The following is a 20740-nucleotide window of genomic DNA, read 5'->3' on the forward strand; positions in this document are numbered from 1 at the left end:
ACCCCTCAGGCACTGCATCCTCTCAGCTGGAGTCTGGTGCCAGGGTAAGCAATGGTGAATTTTGGTATTGCAAGTACTGTCTTAGTGGACAGGACACGAAGACAGCCTTGGGACAGCCAACAGAGAGGGTTTCACATCTACACCAGATATGTATTCTGTCAGGTGGATGTTATGGATCTGGAGTGGGGTGGCTGTGACTGCTCTGCAAATACTTTGTCCAGGTCCTTCCTCAGCCAAGGATGACATTTTGCTGCTTTGAGACAGTGCCATTACTTTTCCTTCAGAGTGCCCAGAATTACAGGAGAGTTTTCTAAGAGCCTGAGAAAATATTTCTATAGAGTGATGGTCTGCGTTGCATTCAGCAGGGCATGGCTAGGGCTGCAGGCAAGGCATGCTGAGTATTTGCTGATGAAAGGAGCTAGGTATCTTTTAAAAGAAGTATTTTGAATAAAATAATAGGAATAGAGTCACATTTTTAAGGAACTAAGGTGTAAAACAAAGCAACAGCATAGGCATGCTTTATGCATTACTGTCTCCAGAAGCAGGCCCTGGGGTGGAACAGCTGCTGGCTTGGAGAACCTCTTTTTCAAGCCACCACCTCATGACAACAAGGATACCTGAAGCAAAGGGAAGCAGATTTTTAAAGAGTTTCAAAAATCAATCCATGCTAACTTTCAACAAGAGGGATGAATGTCAACATATACAGCAATACAGATAAATGTCTGAACAGCAAAACGCTTGTGTTTGTGTCTCTGACACAGTTTTCTCACTGTACTGAAGCATGGTTTTGTTCACCTGAGGATCATAGAGTGAATCCAGAATTAGCCCCAGTGCTTGCAATATCATTCTCTACAGCACTGTCTCTTCTCTCTCCTGCTACCTTCTGCTTCAGTTGGCCCTGCAGCTGCACAGTGGAGTCCACTGCCCAGGATTCTTCTTCTGTTGTGACCAAACCAAGGCTCAAAAAAGCCTCTGAATGTAGGACAGTTCTGAACTGCTGCTGAGTTCATTTGTGGGGAAAAAACCAAGCTATGTGTTAATTGGCTCTTCTGATCTGCTTTTCTTAGTGCCATGTTGAAGCAGGTGCCCAAGCTGCATGATCAAAAATCTAAAGCCCCAGTGCAGGCCATAACCCACTTCAGGAGATGCCTTAGCCCTTGTGTCACTAGCTGACAAGAAGCTGGGGAGGTGTATCTGGTAGTTCAGCTGCTCCTGGCCATGGACCTCTCCTCTTCAGAGTTTGCAGATGGCTATTATGCATGTTTGGGGACAACAAACATTGAAGCCAGCTGGCCCAGCAAGCACTGACTTCCGCCTTCTCTGCGTGGCTACATCAGCATTTATCTGTGTCCTCAGACAGTTGGAGGTTTTTTAATCCATGCAATGTTTAACAGAACTGTAAATATTTAACACACATATTTAACACTATGACTAAGGAAGTGTCCATAACCACCCACAGCCTTTCTTGGAGCACCATGAGCTCTTCTCTTGTTTTCCCTGAAAGGTTGCACTTGTGCCATCGGGAATTCTGGCTAATACATTCATTCAACTTAAATGCAGAGCGTTTGTGTTTGGCTGACAAAAAAAAGAAAACAGGCTATTCCATCAAGCCCCACCTGACACAAGTGCTCCAAGGGACAGCAGTAAGAGGTACTCTAATAAGAAAAAAGACAAATTCAAAAATCGAAATACTTAACAGCAAACTTTGGCTGTATCTAAGGCAAACACGCAGAATTAAGCTATATTCTGAAATTAAAAAAAAAAAAAAATTAAAAAAAAGGAAAATGAAAAAGAAAAGGGTTGAAGGGTTGAGTCTGTAAATACCACGCAGGGACCTTATCTGCATGACCAAGGCCATGGATCCCAGCAGGTACAGAACAACCTCTGCAAGCAGCACAGCTGGGAACTGCTGTGCTTACACAGCTTTACATACACAGCTCCTTGGTTCTACAGTGTCAAGGGGATTGTGCTGCTCCTTGCTGAACAAGTCCTGCAAAGTGTAGCAGAGGCATAGAGGCACTAAGCAGGCATTCTCCTGGCTGGCTGATCAAGCCATGCATCTGAACAGCACCTCCACTGGTGAATGGTGGTGAACCTGCTTCACAGCACTTATCTGCACCCTCCTTAGGAAGATTCCTGGGAAATACATCTTTATAAGAAGGGTGAGACTCACAGTTTGATACTGCCTTGATTTATTACTGGTTAATATTTCTGGATTACTCTCTTCCATCATTTGCTATTGTGTGATGTATTTGAGATTAGGTTGCTGCTCATATACATTACAGCAGTTGCATTTGTTCAGTATTGTCTTTGGGCACTTGGAGTGATGGTACATATTTTATACAGCTTTTTCAAGTGCTGAAGCCTACATTAAGTACTTTTCAGATCTTGATGGGCTAGGAGGTCCTTAACAGAGCTCCAGAAAGAATCATATGATTGTGAGGAGACCATTACAAGACTGAATGAGGTGCCCTCTTTATTTACAAGGCCAAGAGGACTCATTGCTTCGTGCTGGGCAAAGATAAATGGTTCTATTCATCTCAGGTAGCACACAGGGCAGAGTGCTGTGCTCTTGACACCAAAATATCATTTCCAATAAATATTTGCTTAGGAGTTGCATACCCTTTGGGATGTAACACTACTGACCAGCGTGGGCCCAGTAGTCTTTGTTCTGTTTGGAGTGAAGGGATGTGGACACATGCACACAATGTCCAGGAACACCGGCCTCATCAGCATTCAGCTTTGTGCTTCCGGGTAATATGTATCTGAAGCCATGTAATGTTTAACAGAGGAAAACAGCAGTACTAGTAAAGCAGCAAGAAACAGCACAGCCCATTGAGAGCACGAGTCCTCTGGATGTAAAGTAAGTACCCAGCTATCTTTATCTTAATGACTTTGACCCAGCTGTATGGTATTTAGCTCAGTGAGTCATAAAGCACATCTGCTTTCAAGGGTGAAATCTAGTTTCTAAGTACTCAAATGACAGCTGAACTTAATTTCAAGAAATACTGAATAGCAAATTCTGGGGATTCATTATAGCAGCTCCACAGAGTATAACTGCTCTGAATATTTATCCCAAATAGCTCAAAAACATCTAGAAAAAAGTATGCTTCAATAACAGAAGTATTTTGACTTCTCAACCGTCAATTTTATTTATCATTACTAATTTCCCCTAAAGCTTACAATCAGATAACCAAAACTGAAGTGAATTAGTGCCTTGCTCACAGTAAGATGACTCAGAATTCACAAACTGATTTTGCTATGCCAATGTCCTCTGTAAATTCCAACTTACCCAGATCACACAGAGCAAAGCTGTAGAAAGACAAGCTGGCTCCTTTTCACCTAAACCTTGGTGGTCAGAGTGCTGTCCCAGGGTGGAGAGAATCCCAGTAAACCTCTCACCTGTTCTGCTGAACCCATGTCTTTTGAGTGCCTTTACCATTGACTAGGGGGTAAGCAGGTAGCTTGTGATCTTCTACCTGAAGCTGATCTGTTACAAGCAGGACACTAGGTAAAGGCTATTTGGAGCTTTTCTAGTCACTGGTAGCATATTTTTAGTGGGAATAGCTTTTACTTGTTATCTGACAGGTTAACCATCTTAAGCACCACAAATCAACCCAGCATGTTCTTGGTTGAGCTGGTAAAAGAGAAAGCAGTAAACAAACAAAGACAAAAAGTGATCACAGTCACTACAAATGTCCAAGATGCTCTGATCCAGTCTTGCTGCTGAGCACTACTCTGGCCTTAGGCATATTTAACTTACAAAAGGATACTTTCCTGCTGATGTGAAGCTTGGAAAGACAGGAGAGGCAAAGTCCACACTTATGGTCTCACATTCCCTATGACCAGATGTGGGATACACACAAGAAGGAACCCGTCTGAAAGACAGGTGACACATGAGTGGTCATTTAAAATAGACAAACATATTCTAATTTAATCAGGTATTGAAGCAGAAAAATTTTACCAGCTCTTATGATTAGCCACTTTGTATGGTAAAATGAGTCAGGAATGAGAGAAAATAGCAGTTCTGAATTTTGCAATCTCATATTGTTTTCCTTTGATATAGCACTGTAGCACTGCTTTTTTTTTTTTAACATAAAACTCATTCAAACCCTAATAGCATAATAGTCCTTGGAGGTCTTAGGAAATAAGCACAAAATAATTAATCAGAAGGCTTCTAATGTGTTGCATTGTCATAAAATAAATAAAGCGCACCTTTTCCCTTTTTTTCACTTCTTCTCTCCCTTGGACTCTTATTTTTCTTCAATACTCACATGTTTTTTTCCCACTAACAAGGAACTTTTGTAGCTAGAGTAAAGTAGAGCTGAGATAGGCAGCAATGAATAGGAATTACAGGTAAACTCAAAGGCACAAGGATTTAAAAAACGCTTCCATAGCAAAAGAGGAGGTCAGGACATAACAGTGATTTCCACTTGAAGGCAGCAGCAGCAGACAGAAATAAAAGATGAGGTGTTGATACAGCCAACCTCCAGCATCCAAGACCTTTTGTTCTTTGTCCACGCAGTATCTGTGAAGAATGACGAAGGCCATGCTCCTCCTGTGCTTGCTGGTGGCCATGCTTCACCTCAGTGCCCACAGTCTGACCCAGACTGATCACCACACTGACCAGCCTGAGGCAACTGACCCCCAGGAGCTGTATTCTCTTGATGCAGATCCTCTTGAGTCCTGCCAAAGGATAATCCCAAGCAACACAGACTTTGCCTTCCGGTTTTACAGGCAAGCAACCACTCAAGAGCCTGACAAGAACATTTTCTTTTCCCCAGTCAGCATCTCTGCTGCCCTTGCCCTTGTGGCCCTGGGCTCCCGAGGCAGCAGCCAGGCTCAGCTGCTGGAGGGACTGGCCTTTAACCTCACCAGCATGCAGAAGGAGGAGATCCACCATGGCTTTGGTCAGCTCCTCCGCCTGCTGAGCCGCCCCGGCAGCCAGGTGCAGCTGAGCATGGGCAGCACCCTGTTCATGGACAAACACCTGAAGCCAGTGAAAACCTTTCTGAGGGACATCAAAACACACTACAGAGGAAAGGCTGTCTCCAGCAGCTTCCAGAATTCCACTCAAGCTAAAAAAGAGATCAATGATTATGTAAAGAATAAAACCCATGGGAATATAAACCAAATACTTGAGGACCTTGATCCAAACACTCTGATGGTAATTGTTAACTACATTTATTTCAAAGGTAAGTTACACAGATGCTATTTAATGCATCTGTTTTGTGCTGTTTCACCTGAAGTAAAACAAGTACACCAAGTTACTTCTGAATAATTTTTAAGTGAATGTGTTCAAATGAGACTATTATGAAAAAAATTGAAAGTTTTCCACTCTGATACCTCTTCCGCATCTAAATTTTTCTAGAACATATTTAGACTTCTAAGCATAAAAGTTCATTTACTTGCAATATTCAGGTTCAGGGAATTGCCAGAGCACAACAGATTCATGTATGGCTAAATTATTCTGGCAGACTTCATCTACTTAGTATTTTAAAAATCAAAATGTTTTCACATTGTATGTGTGAAGGAGAAAACTAAAATCTGAAGATGATGCTTAACAAAAATTGCCTAAAACTTTAATTTACTTACAGTCCATGACTATTACATGGGTAGGTACCTCTGGAGTTGGAATCCAAATGTTCCACACCTTGTCATCATATTACACACAACCCAAGAAGTATTTGAATGTATTGCTTTGGAAATTATTAACTTCTTCTTGGGTGTTCATTTGTAGCAGCATGCAGAACATACATGGAATTTCCCACCCAGAAAGAATTATTTGGAAATCATGAAGTTTTAGCAAAATACAAAAATATTTTATTTTATATACTTTATAAATTTGGGTGACCTAATCTCAGGTTTCCTAGTCTGAGCACCATACCAGAGTAAATTTCTTTCCTGGAGGGCAAGGGAGAAGGCTTAAACTTATAAAGTAACCAGAATATTGTGAAGTTTACATTCCATTATTTATTTTTTAAATTAGGCTATTTCAATTCAACATCTAAAAAAAAAAAAAAGCCTAAAAACCATACTTATAGAATGCAAGTTATAATCCCAGTCTATTTGTTTAGTGAATGACCTTTTTTATTACACAGTAAAATATCATAGAAAATTCAGTTGAATAAACATACAGAGCAAAGCATTTCGAAGACTGGAGACCTTGAGGCACTATTCCATTTACCATACTGCAGTCATGTTCAGGTCCAAAAGTTTGTTTCTCTAGCATGTGAGCTTTTCCTTAGTTCTACAAGATGAAAAACACATAAAAAACCATGTGAAGAGCATAACATGCTAACTTTTAAAAGTTAGACATCTGCTGTGAAACTTGCTTTACAAGCAATATTCTGAAAACAGTAAATCCCTGGATTCTGGTCAGTTTTCATTTGCTTCAAATAAAACATAAGGTTACATGATGAAGTTACTTCATTTAATTTATCTGACTTAGAAAGATTGTGTACAAGCCCATACAAAATTTAACCTGTGGTATTTAGTTGTTATAAAGAATAAGATATTTAATAAACTTTGAGTATTTTTTATCTCCAAGTGTAAATATTCAGATATGGTTTTATTTATTGTACATTAGTCAGGACAATATTAATATATCCTCATTGAAATAAGTATTCAACTCCATTCTTTCTCTTTTTTTTTTTAAGCTTACTGGGAAAATCCCTTCAATATTAAGAGGACTCACAAGAACTTTTTCTCTGTGAATGATACGACCTCAGTTAAAGTGGCTATGATGGCTCGAGATGGATTTTATAAAGCATACTCTGACAGGAAGCTGTCCTGCAAGGTGGTGCAGATTCCTTACAAGGGAGATGTTACAGCATTATTTATCCTGCCCAATGAAGGAAAATTGAAACAGTTGGAACATGCCCTGACAAAAAACACTGTTTCTAACTGGGAAAGATCTCTTAAACGACGGTAAATATAGAATTTTGATTTGATGATTTGAGGTAGTCAGAACCTGGAGTCTGAATGCTATGGTCAGGTTTTACAGTTTCTATCTTGTATTTTTGATGTGAGGTTTAAACAACAGAAGAGGTACGAAGGATCAGACCAAATTATTTGATATTTTCAGCAAAAAAGTAGAATCAGCATTACTTTGTGATGAGAGATCTCTGAGGTGGGAAATTTAATTCTTTTTTCCCCATACATTTTTTTTAGCTGATGCTAAGTATCACCATTTCCCTTGTCTCAGACAAAATATTGAGTGGTAATACTGCAACATAGCAGTCAGATCCCTCAGAGGGAATGGGGTGTGAATTCCAAAAGCAGAACTTTCAAGGTTAGAAAAAGAAACTTTGTCCCAAAAATGCTGGCTGCACTACTTTTTAGTGTCTCACAAAGAGACCGTGTTGCAGAATCATAAAAGAAATATGAACTGATATCTTTCTCCTTCCATACTTTTCTATCCTCCAGACCAACATCTTCTTATCTTCTTTTTTCTGCCATGTTTCTTAGCTGAAAAGACTATCATTGTAGCACAGAAGAACCACCATCAAGTTATGAATCTTCACTGCAAGGCATATTCTGATTGCAATAACTACCATACTTTGCTTTTGGATTGACAGGAGGATGGAACTGCATATTCCAAAACTTTCCATTTCAGGCACTTATGACTTAAAGAGGATCTTAATGAATCTGGGTGTAACTGATGTGTTTTCAAATCGGGCTGATCTGTCTGGAATCACAGGAAACCCAGATGTGAAGGTTTCAGAAGTAAGTTTATCAGCAGAAACAACCATCCATGGTTTCCTTAACACCCAATTGCCTTACCCTAAGTTCACCTGTGAAATTGTACTTATTGCTAGGGCTGGCTGATACTCTGAAATAGAACATTTAGCTGATAAAGTCCCTTTAAACTCCCTCAGACTTCTCCAAGATCTGGAGATAGGGATATTTTCTTGTATACTGTGGCAAGCAAAGTTGGAGGGTAGATGGAGGAATGGGTTTGGCAATTAACCAGGAAACTAAACACAGCATATTTTCTGCATGTAGAAATGGTGCCTGTGGGTAACTAGGAGTTGTGCATGTCTTGCATCAGCACACTGGCAGAAAAAGTGGCCTTTCTCTAACATGCATTCTACAATTTTAAAGGATTTAGAAATTGCTGTTACTATTGAAGGCTCTGTTGAGTGCTAAAAACATAAAATGGACCAGACTCGAGGAAAACATCCCATTCCCTGAAAACAATGTAAAGATTAAAACTAGCATTTTTACAGTCATTCAGAAAACATCATTTAAAATTTTCTAGCATTTTGGGGCTAGTAAAAGAAAAAAAAATTAAAATGCCCAACAATAACAAAAAAATTGGTAGCAGTGTTGAATTCCTGGCTAAACTGTGCGCAAGTGCTGTTAGGAATACTTACAGAGCGGTTCTGGATTCCTTTTCCCTTTCCCTTTGAAACTGACATTCCCTGGGAGTTTGATTGGTTATTTTACTTTCAATTAATTCCACAAGGTGTGCTGTTGCTAAGGTCTGTGTTGATGCACTTGTGGTGAGGAACACTGAATGTGTATATATTTGCTTATTGAGACAACATTGCTAAAAACCACACAACAGGCTGTAGTGCCCTTCTTCCTGGTTCCTGACTTATCAGCAATTTTTGTGAAAGGCAGCAGTTAAATTAACTTTGGGTCAATTTGAATAATTTCACACCACATCTTCCACATACATTAATTCTTGCTGTATTTTATTGTAGGCTACTCACAAGGCCCTGCTGAAGATCCGTGAGAATGGCACAGAGGCTGCAGCAGCCAGCAGCATAGATTCTCTTCCTTATTCTTATCCTCCCATTGTCATGTTCAATCGTCCATTCTTGCTGTTGATTGTTGATCACTATACTCAGAGCATCCTCTTCATGGGAAAAATTGTAAACCCATCTGAAAAATGACAGGTCACTGGCTGATATTATTGTTTTGAATTGCATTTTATGAAATTATTGCCCATTGTGTGATTAAAATTATATCCCAACAGTTATTAACAAATTTCTTTTTCCACAGAAATCAGGAAAGAGTGCAGTCATTCTTAGAAACATTCTTTTTGCTTCGTCCTTCCATAGAAAATAACCAGTGAGATATACCTATTAGTGAATTGTGAAATATTTGATAAATCAGCCTTTTAGTGATGAGTGCCATCTTTGAAAGGCAAGGCAATATCCAGCTGAGAGTATTAGTTGGAAGAGTGAAAGTAAATAAAATTTGAGTGGATAAATCCAAATGAAATCTCTGCAAACTACAGGCTGCCTTTGATAGTGGAACCCTGGAAAAAGTTAAAGATAGAATCTAAAATGTTAGGCTTTGTGCTTTCCCAGATCAACTGCACCTGCCTAAGCAGTATGATAAATTATATAATTGTTAGATGAGATGATTGTTTAGTAATTAAATGTAATTATTATATAACCATAAGAAGAATAGTGAGAAACTATGTTGGAAATTCAGAGAGGGGCTAAATTTATGTATACAATAGAACAATATAACTTTAATAATTAACATAACAGTTATGTAACGATAGAGTATAAAACATGATCATTTCAGATGTATGGTCGGAGTCAGATTTGGGTTGAATATACCCCGATTCCCAGAGCTCTTAATAAAAAGCACCGCATATAATCGCTCTGTGATTATGTGTTTTTGAATGCTAACACCTTCTGACATTGTAGGGTTTCCAGTGGAAGGAAGGCATAGCTGCAAATTACACACTGGGACAGTCAGTCACTTTAGACCAGGCCTAGGCACTTCCTTTGCAGGTCAAGTCTTACTCCGTACTCTCCTTTAGGACATTCACAGCTGATGGCATCCACCCACATTGTGTTGGCTTCCTTGGGCTGCCCATTAATGTAACAAACTCTACAGAAACATTCTATATGAAAGCAGTGCTGGGAAATGTTTTAGTTGGCTAGATATCCAAAAGCTTCTACCGGCATTGCATTACAGATTTAGTCTTGTATTTCTTGTAAATAGAATGTGTATGTTCAGAAGGGACAGGATATGAATACCTGGAAGGGGAAAAAACAAACAGTGAGATTAATCCTATCTCCAGAGTTCACATCTATGCTGGTAAATAAAGAGCTCTAAGATCTGTTCTCTAACCTTGAGGTCAGCTGGTTCATCACAGGTCGTATCCACATTGCTTAATCCTGACCCTGCAAGTCATCCCATCTACTTACTGCAAATGGCCCTTGGCCTGGCCTGACTCCAAACACATGCTTAGCACTTGTTTGGAAGAATCATATGGTGGCATGTGTCTGAAACTGTTCTGAAAGTATAAGAATGTGTCTGCAGGCTGAAGGCCAGGTCTGTTCCCCAGAGCTGCTCCGTGTACTGGGACAAATGGAGCCACAGTGAACAACAGAGGAGAGGGAAAGTGTCCCTTCACCACTCAGCCCCACAAGCTCACCCTCTGCTGGCAATTTGCTTTTTTTTTTTAATAACACCAAGTCCCAGGTGATGCTGACAGGCCTTCACAACTGCTTCTCAAAAATGAAGGAACTGGAGACCCTGATGGGAAATAAGATTTGGCAGTTCAATAAATGCCCTTCACAACTACATCAAGTCACAGGCTGTGAGGCACCCACGTACTTTCATGACATGGAAAGTAATTTCGGATGCCCTCTACAGAAAAAGATAAAATTTTTACTGAAAGGAGTTATTTTTATTCTACTTATACCAGTTTTGCAATGACACCAATCTCCAGATTTTAATGGTGTTACATATGTCAAGAAGTCAATTTAGATGAACTTTTGTAGACATACCTTGAATGATACATCTTTATAGGGAAAAAAGAAATGGCTGCATAAGGACTTCCGATGCAATGTACATATTTATCTCACTGAAATTTGTTTTTACAGTCAGAAATCCTTTGCCCTGGAAAGCCCTCAAATATAACATGCAAAGCCAGCATATAATAATCAGATGACAATGCAGAAACTTAAATATGATAATCTGATGACCAAGCAGCAACAGAAATAAGTTAATGATATGGAATGAAACTGCTCCTAGAAGGAGAAAAGTTGGAAAAGGAGGAACCAAGACATATTGCATAACTGAGCAGAGTCAGAGAGAGCAGAGAGAGAAATAATGAAATTATTCCTTAATTCCTTCCCTATAGACCATCATCAGGCCAATGGGAGAAGCATGTTTGTCAGTCCTTTTTATAACTCCCATGGTTCCAAGAGAAAGAGTCTCCCTGTCCCAGCCACCACCTAGCTCAAAGCATCCAGGAACTCCAAGCTCTCTTCTGTGCAATTCCCCTGGATGGCTCTCCTTTTGCACAACTACTCAAAATTTCTAGTTTGGCCTTGCATATCCCCGTGTTCTGGGGACACAGCCATTTTCAACAACAGCAATGTGCAGCCAAGTAACAAACTGCTTTTCTCTCCCTGTGTTTTTCCTGACTGACATGCAGGTGATACCTATGTGTGGCAATTCACCCTCATTTTCCATTGCCTTCAACAGAAGCAACATATATTATCTGAGTCTCTATTTCTGGCACCTAGCATCCAAGGCAGATTTCCAAAGGACTGGGCGTGGCTGATGGATGCATTACCCACACTGATCTGTCTGGAACTGCTGGAAGCTGATTCTTTGAAAATGGCCATCTGTGGGTCTGCTGTAACTGCTGGTCTTAACCTTGCCTAGGAAGACACTTGGGCCAGGCTCAGAGGATCTGGTGTTGGCAGTTGTGAGCAGGGACAGAAGCAACTTTCCACTCTCGCCCTGACATGCTGAGTGCTGCTGCATCTCCTGGAGAAAGGAGAGGAATCACTGCCGCAGCTTTGCTGTTCCCAGAAATCCTTCTCAAGAAACAGTGGCATCCTTCAGATGGCTAGCCAAGCATTAGGACTGGGCTGAAAGATTAATGCTATCTATGTAGGCAGGCCTAGGCTTGAGAGAAATATCTTGTCTTTGCTAGAGTTAAGCAACAGCATACTTGCTGCTCCTGAGACTTGGTCATTTTACATAATACTGCAATAAACTTTCTGGGTACTTGCACATATCATGGAAAAAAAACTTCTCTGTAGGAATATATGCTCACCAACCCTGCCTCTGTCTTGTAAGTGAGAGCAGTTACATGGCAATAACAATGATGGTTGATTCCTTTGTGTAGATAAATTGTAGGTTTACCTGGGGCAAAATCATGTACATTCAATGGAAATAATTAGTCATTGCTAATTAGGATAAGTGCCATGCACCTCATCCTTAAATAACCTTCTAAATAGTTTAATTGTGCCTGTTTCAGCTTCCTCTCAGAGGGATCCTAGTGTAAGATAGTATCATATGTATGTAATTCATGATTCTCCTGTGCACAAGGAGCTAAGGTCTTCTCTCTTGTCCTCAGTTAACATTTTGCTGTGGAAAACTTTGCCCATTTCATTCTTTCATTTGTTTTCTTATTTCAGTTATTTTTCTAGCTATGCTATGCTTTGCTTTTCACTTTACTAGTTTCTAAAATACTCATTAATGGTCCCTCAAGAAGCTAACCAATGTTCTGAGGCCATCAAATAATGCCATTTAGGGCAGGGCAGAGCTGTACCTCAACAAACTTGCTGCTGCCTTGGGTACTTAATTAGATGGCATTGTTGCATCAGGGTATCCTGTGCAGAACATTCAGTGGGACAGGGAATCCATGTTCTTGGCCTTTTCTGAGTTTTCCAGATCTTCTCATGTTCTGTTTTCAGGAACTGATTAACCACATTTACTGGTAAAGCTTTTTTATGTACAGTTGAGCTTGAGCCAAGAGTAGCAAAGTCTCTGGTCTTTCTCTCCCTTTAGAAAGGTGAGAGGTGCTGGCATCATTCTGGCTGTGTGATGGGAAAAAGACTTTAAATATTTGATATCCACAAAAAAAATCCTTTACTTACTCTTTGCTCTGCAAATAACTCTTATTTGCCCTGTTTAATCTTTACCAGTGGACGTTAACTTAAATACTAGAAAGCAAATGAATGAGGGAAGAAGCACTGGGAAAGAAAAGTCCAGCACAGTAAGTACCATACTATGCTTTCTTAGAAGTCTTTGAATTTATGCTCTGGGTAATCCCTGCTATTTACTGCTGAGATTGATTTGTTTTGTACGGTAATTGGAAATTACTTTAGCTTCTGGAAGCATTTTCTGGCTGTTTGAAGCAAAATTCATTCCATGATCCAGCTCCTAGCTATAGTGACAGAATGACAGGGATTTGAAGTCCAAAATGAATACCCAACAATCAGTACCTACATGAAGAACAAAACCTTGTCTCTGCTCCCAGAGGAATAAATTTAGTTGAAATCTCAATGTCCCAATCTATTCCGGGCTGATGCAGGGCTAATGTGAGCAGCTTCATTTCTGTCTAATGTGCTTAAAGACCGGGCTACTTGCAGTCAAGTGGCCTGCAACAGAAATCAGTCTCTCTCAAAGGGAGATCTGGGAAATTATGAAATGAATTGTTACCAGAACAAAATGAATTATCAAGAGCTAGAATGCCTTTTTTTTTCTGAGTCAGTGTTTATACCCAGCATTTTAGACATGCTGAGCATAGCTCCCACACTCAGCACTTCAACAGCTTATATCTCCACTTTTCCATAACGGACATCCAGAAAAGGGAGAACCTGGAAATAACAACTCCCCATAATAACTCTGGTGCAAGACCTGAACCTGGCATAGCCACACAGCCTGAGGCAGATTCTCGGCAGAATCTCATTCTCCAGGATAAGTATACAGCTCCTATGAGCAGTATTCAGACCATCTCTCTCTCCCTGAGGGCCACTGCTTGCTTCATGGGTTTGAGTTTCTGTCATGTGGGATAATTTAGATGAGCCACTATATGGAGAGTATTCTTCTCCAATATGTCACAGGATTCTTCCCCCAAAAAGACAGGAGAGAGACTGTGGGGTTATGTAGAATTTGCTTATGTCAGTTGAAGGAAAAGGAAAGGTTGTCAAATTACATATACAATGTAATACAAGGCAGATTCCACTGTAGCTTTTCCTGAGCTCTTTAGTCTTGAGCTTTGCAACTTTATGGATGGCTTATGTACAAAATAGAGTGTCAAAAACCTTTCTCGATTTAGCCTCAATTTGCTGAAACACTAAAGGTAAAATCTTGAAATAATATAGGTCTTGGGTCAGAGAGGTTATATGAGAGGCAGAATTATATAAACAGTTTAATGGATGTACATTTAGGTGGATTTTACAAACTGCTATAGCTATCTCTGCAATGCTTGAAAACCAAAGTCATTACAAGACCATGGGTACCACAGAAACATATAAGCAAAAGGTGGTCCCTCTGCCAAAGAACTCACCAGAGAGATGAGTGCAAATTCATTAACTCAGCCTTGTGCCCCAAGGCACTTAGGAATCCACTGAGGCCATGCTGGTCAGAAACAAGAACTATTTCACACACAACACCTCAGGGAAGCTGATTCTTCCCTGCTAATACCACATTATTGTCTTATTTCCTTTCTCCTTGGTCACAATCTAAGAGAACTGACTAGAAATAAACTGTAGGCCAAGTATACTGGCATATACAAAAAGAATAGTAGTTCTAATGACTGACATCTAAAAATCAGTATGTAGAATTAAAAATCTTTTTCATCTAGTAAAGAAAAACTTCTTTAGATCTAAAAGTTGCTCTCTTCTTTCTTAACAGAACTGTTCAGGACAATGAAGTCTGCACTGTATTTGTGTTTGCTGCTTCTTGGACTTCAAGTCCAGGGTCAACAGCAGGTACAACAAGTACCAGGCCCAGAAGAGCAGTCCCAGGCTGATCATGAAAACTTGCCTCATGTCAAGCTAGCCCCCAGCAATGCTGACTTTGCATTTAAGCTTTACAAGCAGATCCGAGATGAGTCGGGCAACAGGAACATTTTCTTCTCTCCTCTGAGTATCTCCACTGCCTTTGCAATGCTCACCCTGGGGGCCAGATCAAACACGCTCAGAGAGCTGCAGAAAGGCCTTGGCTTCAACCTGACACAGATGGAGGAGCAGGAGATTCACGAGGGATTTCAGCGCATCCTCCAGCTGCTGAACGACCCTCACCGAGAAGACCAGCTGAACATGGGCAATGCCCTGTTCATAGATAACAAAGTTGAATTGCTTCAAAACTTTTTGGACCGTGTCACCAATTTTTACTATGCTGAACCTGTTTCTAGTAACTTCCAGAATCTTCCACAGGCTATAAAGGAAATCAATACGTATGTGGAAACAAAAACGCATGGCAAAATTGTTGATTTACTCAAGGACCTTGATTCAGAAACCGTGATGATTCTCATTAACTACATTTTCTTTAGAGGTGAGTCACAGGCATGGGTCGCGGCTATACAAATAAGCTCTGGAAGTTCTATGAAACAAAACTTTTTCACATTTTTAACATATCTTATAATCTAATTTAAAACATGTCTGTCTGCTTTTAAATTACACAGGAAAATATTTGAAAGACAGGTATGAAGAATCATTTTCTATATGAGAAAATTTTAAAAAAAGAAAAAATAACAGAACCCGCAGAAGTACTGATCAATGGCATACAAATTTAAAAGCAGGTTCTTAGCTGAAGATATTCAGAACTTATGATCATTTGTTGAAAGGCACAGGTATTTGCTGTGCAGGACATGGTAAAACACAGATGACACTTGCATGAAAGGAATAAGCCTCAATCTTGTATAGTTGGGGTCTGTGAAAGATTTACCATTATCTCATCAGGCAAAGATGCATCTCTTTTCCACTCCAAGCTTGAACTTAATACTTTTCTTGTGGGATTTTTATTAAACCAGTTGAAAAGAGGTGAAGTTTCTTTCCATTGCTAGGCAACAAGCATATTTAAATTGAGATAGGCTTGCTGTTGTCTCTACAGTTCATGTATATTGTTTTAAGCATCAATTAATGTGACATGCCTTTATTAGTCGCTCTGTTTTTTTTAATTCTATACTCATTCTTTTTTTCAAAGGCTCCTGGGAAAGACCTTTCAACAGTTTAATCACAAAAGATGATGACTTCTTCTTGGATGCCAAGAATTCTGTTAAGGTCAAAATGATGCATCAAAACGATGACTTTAAAGTCCACAGGGATGAGAAGTTGTCTTGCTGGGTAGTAGAAATGCCATACAAAGGAAATGTTACTGCATTGTTTGTTCTGCCCGATAAAGACACAATGAAACAGGTGGAAGATGCTCTGTTAAAAGAAACGGTGTCTAATTGGTTGAGAGCACTTGAAGAAAGGTAATATTTTAATTGTGGCTTTGTTGAAATATTGAATAGGCTAAAGCTACTCATCCAGGAAAGGTAAAGCTTAGGATACCATGATGAGTTGCTAAGTACAGCTCTGAGGAACAAGCACTACTCAGCTTTTTTAACTCAGACAAGCTATCATGGGATTTCACACCAAAGGGGAATCCTCTCAGCTCCCCCAGTCACAGCTCCCAGCTGTGAGCATCCTGCACATGGGTAGATTGCACTCAGGAACCTGCCTTCAGTTGCAGGAATCCAATTAAAAAGAAAATACTATTTCTTTTTCTCCAGTCTGGATGATACTTTCCAGTCAGTCACTTTCATAAACCATCACTACCCCCACACCACGGATCAGCCCGGGGCTGGTGGGACAGGTACCTCAGTTTCTGCTTCTCCAACATGAGATTTATCACTGTCTTAGAAAGCCAAGCCTTAGCTCTATGGGTATTTGGGATATACCTGCAATAGATACTGCTTCAAGGGATCTTGCATGAACAAACTCATATTTTTATTTATTTTTTGAAAAGAGAAATCTACTTGGATCTTCCAAAATTCTCTATCTCCGGCTCCTATGATGTTAAGAGCCTGTTTAAGAAAATGGGTGTGACAGAGGTGTTCAGTGATCAGGCTGATCTCTCTGGAGTGGCAAAAGATCATCTTCTGAAGGTTTCCAAAGTAAGTATGCAAGCAGGGATGGTAATCAAGAGATTTTTCTGCTTTATTTGAATGCAGGTTTAATCCTGCAAATAGGCTGATCCTGCCCCTGGAGTGTAGACTTTGTTTAATGATGGTAATAAAGGAAGGAAAAGGTTAGGCCTCAAATGGCTGCTGTTCCTACAGTTTAATATTAAATTGTTTAGTGCACAGTGATCCTACAGACTTAGCTGAAGGTCTCTGAAGAGGCAAACAACTGGAAAGCATAGCAGGAATAATTTCACAAAAAGCTGGTGCTAAAGAAGTAATGCATGGCAAGAATCATAATTATGACATGAGGCTGGGAATAATCATTCTTATACTATGTATAAACCTTTCATTATTACATTGTCTGAGCACTTCAGAATTTATATGGACAAGAGACTTGTGGGACAGGGATAGCCCTATTTCCCAAGCAAGAAATGAGAACACAGACAAACAGAATGATTTCTCTAATGTCTCAAGGAGTATATGCCTTGTGTCATGAGAGAGGTGAGCCTTCCCTCCATCCTTCACTTGTGAGACTACCTCTGGAGTTCAACACATCCAGTTTGGGGCTCCCAAATCCACGGGACACATGGACACCCTGGGGCAGAGTGAGTCCAGAGGAGGGTGAGCAGGATGGCCGTGTGGCTGGAGCACTGATGGACGAGGGGAGGCTGGGAGAGCCAGAGCTGCCAGCCAGGAGAAGGGAGGGTGAGCAGGGGGTTCTTAGCAGTGCCTACAGTTATTTATTAGAAAGGGAGAGACAAGATGGACACAGACTCTTTCTGCAGATGAACTGTGATACAACAAAGGACAACACCAAAAAGATTGAAAATGGAATATTTGGATTGGGGTTTATGTAAAAAAATTCACCATGACGGTGATCAAAACCTAGTCTGGATTACTTATGAAATTTCTGTCCTTTGAAATACTCAAATCCTGATTGGATTAAATCCTGAGTAACCTCATCTGGTGTCAGAATGACACAGTGCAGGAGGGTTGGTGGCATTCAACAGCCTCTAGAGGTCCTTCCATCATATATTATTTGTGATTCCTTACATTCCTCACTAAGTCATGTGGAAATACCTGCATTGTAGATATGGGATTGATGCCTGGAAAGCCAAGTAAATTGGTGAAGGGTAAACAGAGACTCATGAGTGAAAATTATAGATGCATTGCAGACAATGAAGGAAGAAAACAGAGGGCTATCCAAAATCAGTGAAATAGCTCATGTGAATTTCTAAACATGAATTTGCTACACCTACCACAGAAAGTCCTAAAAAATCTTATCTGTGGGCTGTATTGCAGAAAGACACTCTATAAAGCTTGTCACTATTGTTTTTGCAGAGAGAACTATTTTGCTTACACAGAAATTGATGCAAAATGAAAAATTTCTTCTTTTGTGTTCAGTATTAAGGACAAAATCTTACTCCGAGAAACAACAGAATAATAAATATCCTCTATGTTGCTCAGTCTCTGCATGCAGGCATGTTTGACTCTGTTGAAGAAAACTTTTCCTCAAACATTGCTTGTCGTGGAAAGGCTGGACACTAGTATTTTTTTCACATAAAATTCTACATTCATTCTGTGTTTTCTTTTAAGAATTAACTTCTCCCAGTGTTAAAGCAAGCAAAATTTTCCCCAGCTGCTTCTCTCTCTTCTGTGCCTGGATTATAATCTCTGTTTCCTTGCAGGCAATTCACAAGGCCACAGTGGATGTCAGAGAGAATGGCACAGAGGCTGCTGCAGTGACTATGTTAGGATTCCAATTTCTGAGTGCACCACTTACTCCTCCTCCTCACATCACCTTCAACAGCCCCTTCCTGATGATGATTATTGACAAAACCACTGATGGCCTGCTCTTCCTAGGGAAAATTGTCAACCCAACAGCTAAGGAAGACTAGGCCAGAGCACTTAAACTCTCCAGTGCAGAGAAGAGAGCTTGTGCATATCCCAGGAATTTCTTTGTAAAGAAGAACTGATCTGACACATAATTAGCAAACAAATAAATTAATAAATCTTCTATCAAGTTCTTGTTTACTTTAGAACAGACATTTGGGTGCAAACATTACTTCTACAAAATTACTCAGCCCAAGTAGGCAGCCATGGGATCTTGAACAGATTCACATTTTCTGTGTAATTATCGTGGTGTCAGGGTTCTTTGCATGCAGATACAACTTCCTGCTGTTGGCTGAGAAACTTCCTGTGCCTTCCTTTTCCTGTCCTCACCTCACAAACCTCTATCCCTTTCAGCTGGGGAACCCTGCTCTCTCTCCCTCTCATTCCACCATGAATCCCAGGAGAAGTCTCCTTCCTCTTTGAATTCCTTCCATGGCAATGGTAACAGAGACATAGAGCTTTTATGCCTTTCCTCTCCTAGATCGTGGATGCTCCTTGGTGAAGAATAATCCTTTTCCTTCTAGCTTGACAGCTGCCTTCTACCAGGTTCACACCTTGCTCCCTTCTGCACTCCTCACTGCTTGCTCCAGAATAAGGGGCCCAACATTTCTGGCAAGGCAAGGATTCACCTTTGTGTCAGTGAAAGCTGCACATCATTGCACAAATTATCATCTTTAATGGTCTTGTGCATGCACAGTAAAGCATGGGATCCCTAGGAGAACCAGATGCGGCAAAAGCCATCCTCTGGTTCCAGAAACTGGGGACTGCATCTGGAGGTCATGCCTCTGCTGTCCACATGGCAGTAGATCATACTGAGCTTTACTTGCTTCAGCAAGCTCAGGCTGCCGAGTGCCTCCAAGAGGATTCTCTCCATTAAGCTGATGTTCAGGCTGCAGAAAGGTGACTTGGGCACCTTCCTGAGTACTGAGTGGGCAGAAGCCAACATTACCAACAGCACCATGTGAAGGGCAAGTCGTGCTGTAGCAGATTAATTTCATTAACTGGCAAATAAAAATAGAGTAGGATAGTAGTAAAGACAGAGTTGAAAACACATTCCCCCCCAACCCCTTCCTTCTCCCAAGCTGAATTTCACTCCTAACTCCTCTACTCCTCTCTCTGAGTGGTGCAGGAGAGCAGACACAGGGCCAGAGGAGTTGAGGTCAATTTATAATGCTTCATCTCTGCCACTCCTTCCTATTCCTGATCTTCCTCTGCTCCAGCATGATGACAGTGGACAGTGCTTCAGCAACTGCTCTGGCATGGGTCTTTCCTGCAGGATCCAATCCATCAGGAACAGACCACTCCACTGTGGTCTCCTCTCCACGGGCTTGCAGGTCCTGCCAGGACCCTGCTCCAGGGCAAGCTCTCCACAAGCTGCAACTTCTTCTTGGCCACATCCACTTGCTCTGGCATGGAGTCCTCAGGCAGCGTGGGCTTCTGCTCCACCACAGTCCTCCATGGGCTGCCCTAGGGGCACAGCTGCCTCACCAGGGCCTTCTCCAGGGGCTGCAGGGCAATCTCTGCTCCAGAGTCTGGAGCACCTCCTGCCCCTTCTCCTGCACTGATCTGAATGTCTGTGGGGCTGCTTCTCTCATTTGTTCTCTCAAGTGTTTTCCTTTTTCTCAAATGCATTCCCCAGAGGTGCCACCGTCTTGGCTGCAGGGCTCAGCTGTGTTGTGTGGTGGGTCTGTTGGAGCCCCCTGGAATGGGCTGGACTGGTCATGTCCAGCACAGGATGATTTATTAAGAAAATATGGATATTGATCTAGTACTGATATCCAGCTGTGATGGACAAAAATTCTACAACAGTTTAAAGTTAGGGTATGTTTATTGTGACACCAGGCAGTATGCAGGATAGCTCCCAAATACACACCACAATTTACAGGCGATAACAGAGCCCTTTTATCTGTACAAGAATTGAATATCCAAAATACAAACACATATTCATAACTTTGG

The 20740-nt window shown here is 40.8% G+C and overlaps 2 protein-coding genes and 1 long non-coding RNA gene across 3 annotated transcripts in view; 2 read left to right on the top strand and 1 right to left on the bottom strand.

Moving 5' to 3' along the window:
• The first annotated feature begins 4505 nt into the window (after positions 1-4505).
• LOC134420173 (alpha-1-antitrypsin-like) lies at positions 4506-8983 on the top strand. The gene is made up of 4 exons (XM_063160043.1): positions 4506-5195; positions 6660-6930; positions 7581-7728; positions 8712-8983. Exons 1-4 carry the CDS (start codon positions 4538-4540, stop codon positions 8901-8903), a joined length of 1269 nt encoding a protein of 422 aa, XP_063016113.1. The 5' UTR covers positions 4506-4537; the 3' UTR covers positions 8904-8983.
• A 680-nt stretch (positions 8984-9663) lies between these two features.
• Positions 9664-20740, bottom strand: part of LOC134420176 (uncharacterized) — a 39848-nt gene continuing 28771 nt past the window's right edge. The window contains exon 3 of the long non-coding RNA XR_010028276.1: positions 9664-10007. This is a non-coding gene — a long non-coding RNA (uncharacterized LOC134420176). The remainder of the gene's footprint in view (positions 10008-20740) is intronic.
• On the top strand, positions 12867-18908 carry LOC134420175 (alpha-1-antitrypsin-like). Its single transcript, XM_063160050.1, has 5 exons — positions 12867-12991; positions 14635-15276; positions 15928-16198; positions 16735-16882; positions 18580-18908. The coding sequence occupies exons 2-5, from the start codon at positions 14649-14651 to the stop codon at positions 18787-18789; spliced, it is 1257 nt and encodes a 418-aa protein (XP_063016120.1). The 5' UTR covers positions 12867-12991; positions 14635-14648; the 3' UTR covers positions 18790-18908.

The sequence above is a fragment of the Melospiza melodia genome, chromosome 6, assembly GCF_035770615.1.
Source record: "Melospiza melodia melodia isolate bMelMel2 chromosome 6, bMelMel2.pri, whole genome shotgun sequence".
NCBI lineage: Eukaryota > Metazoa > Chordata > Aves > Passeriformes > Passerellidae > Melospiza > Melospiza melodia.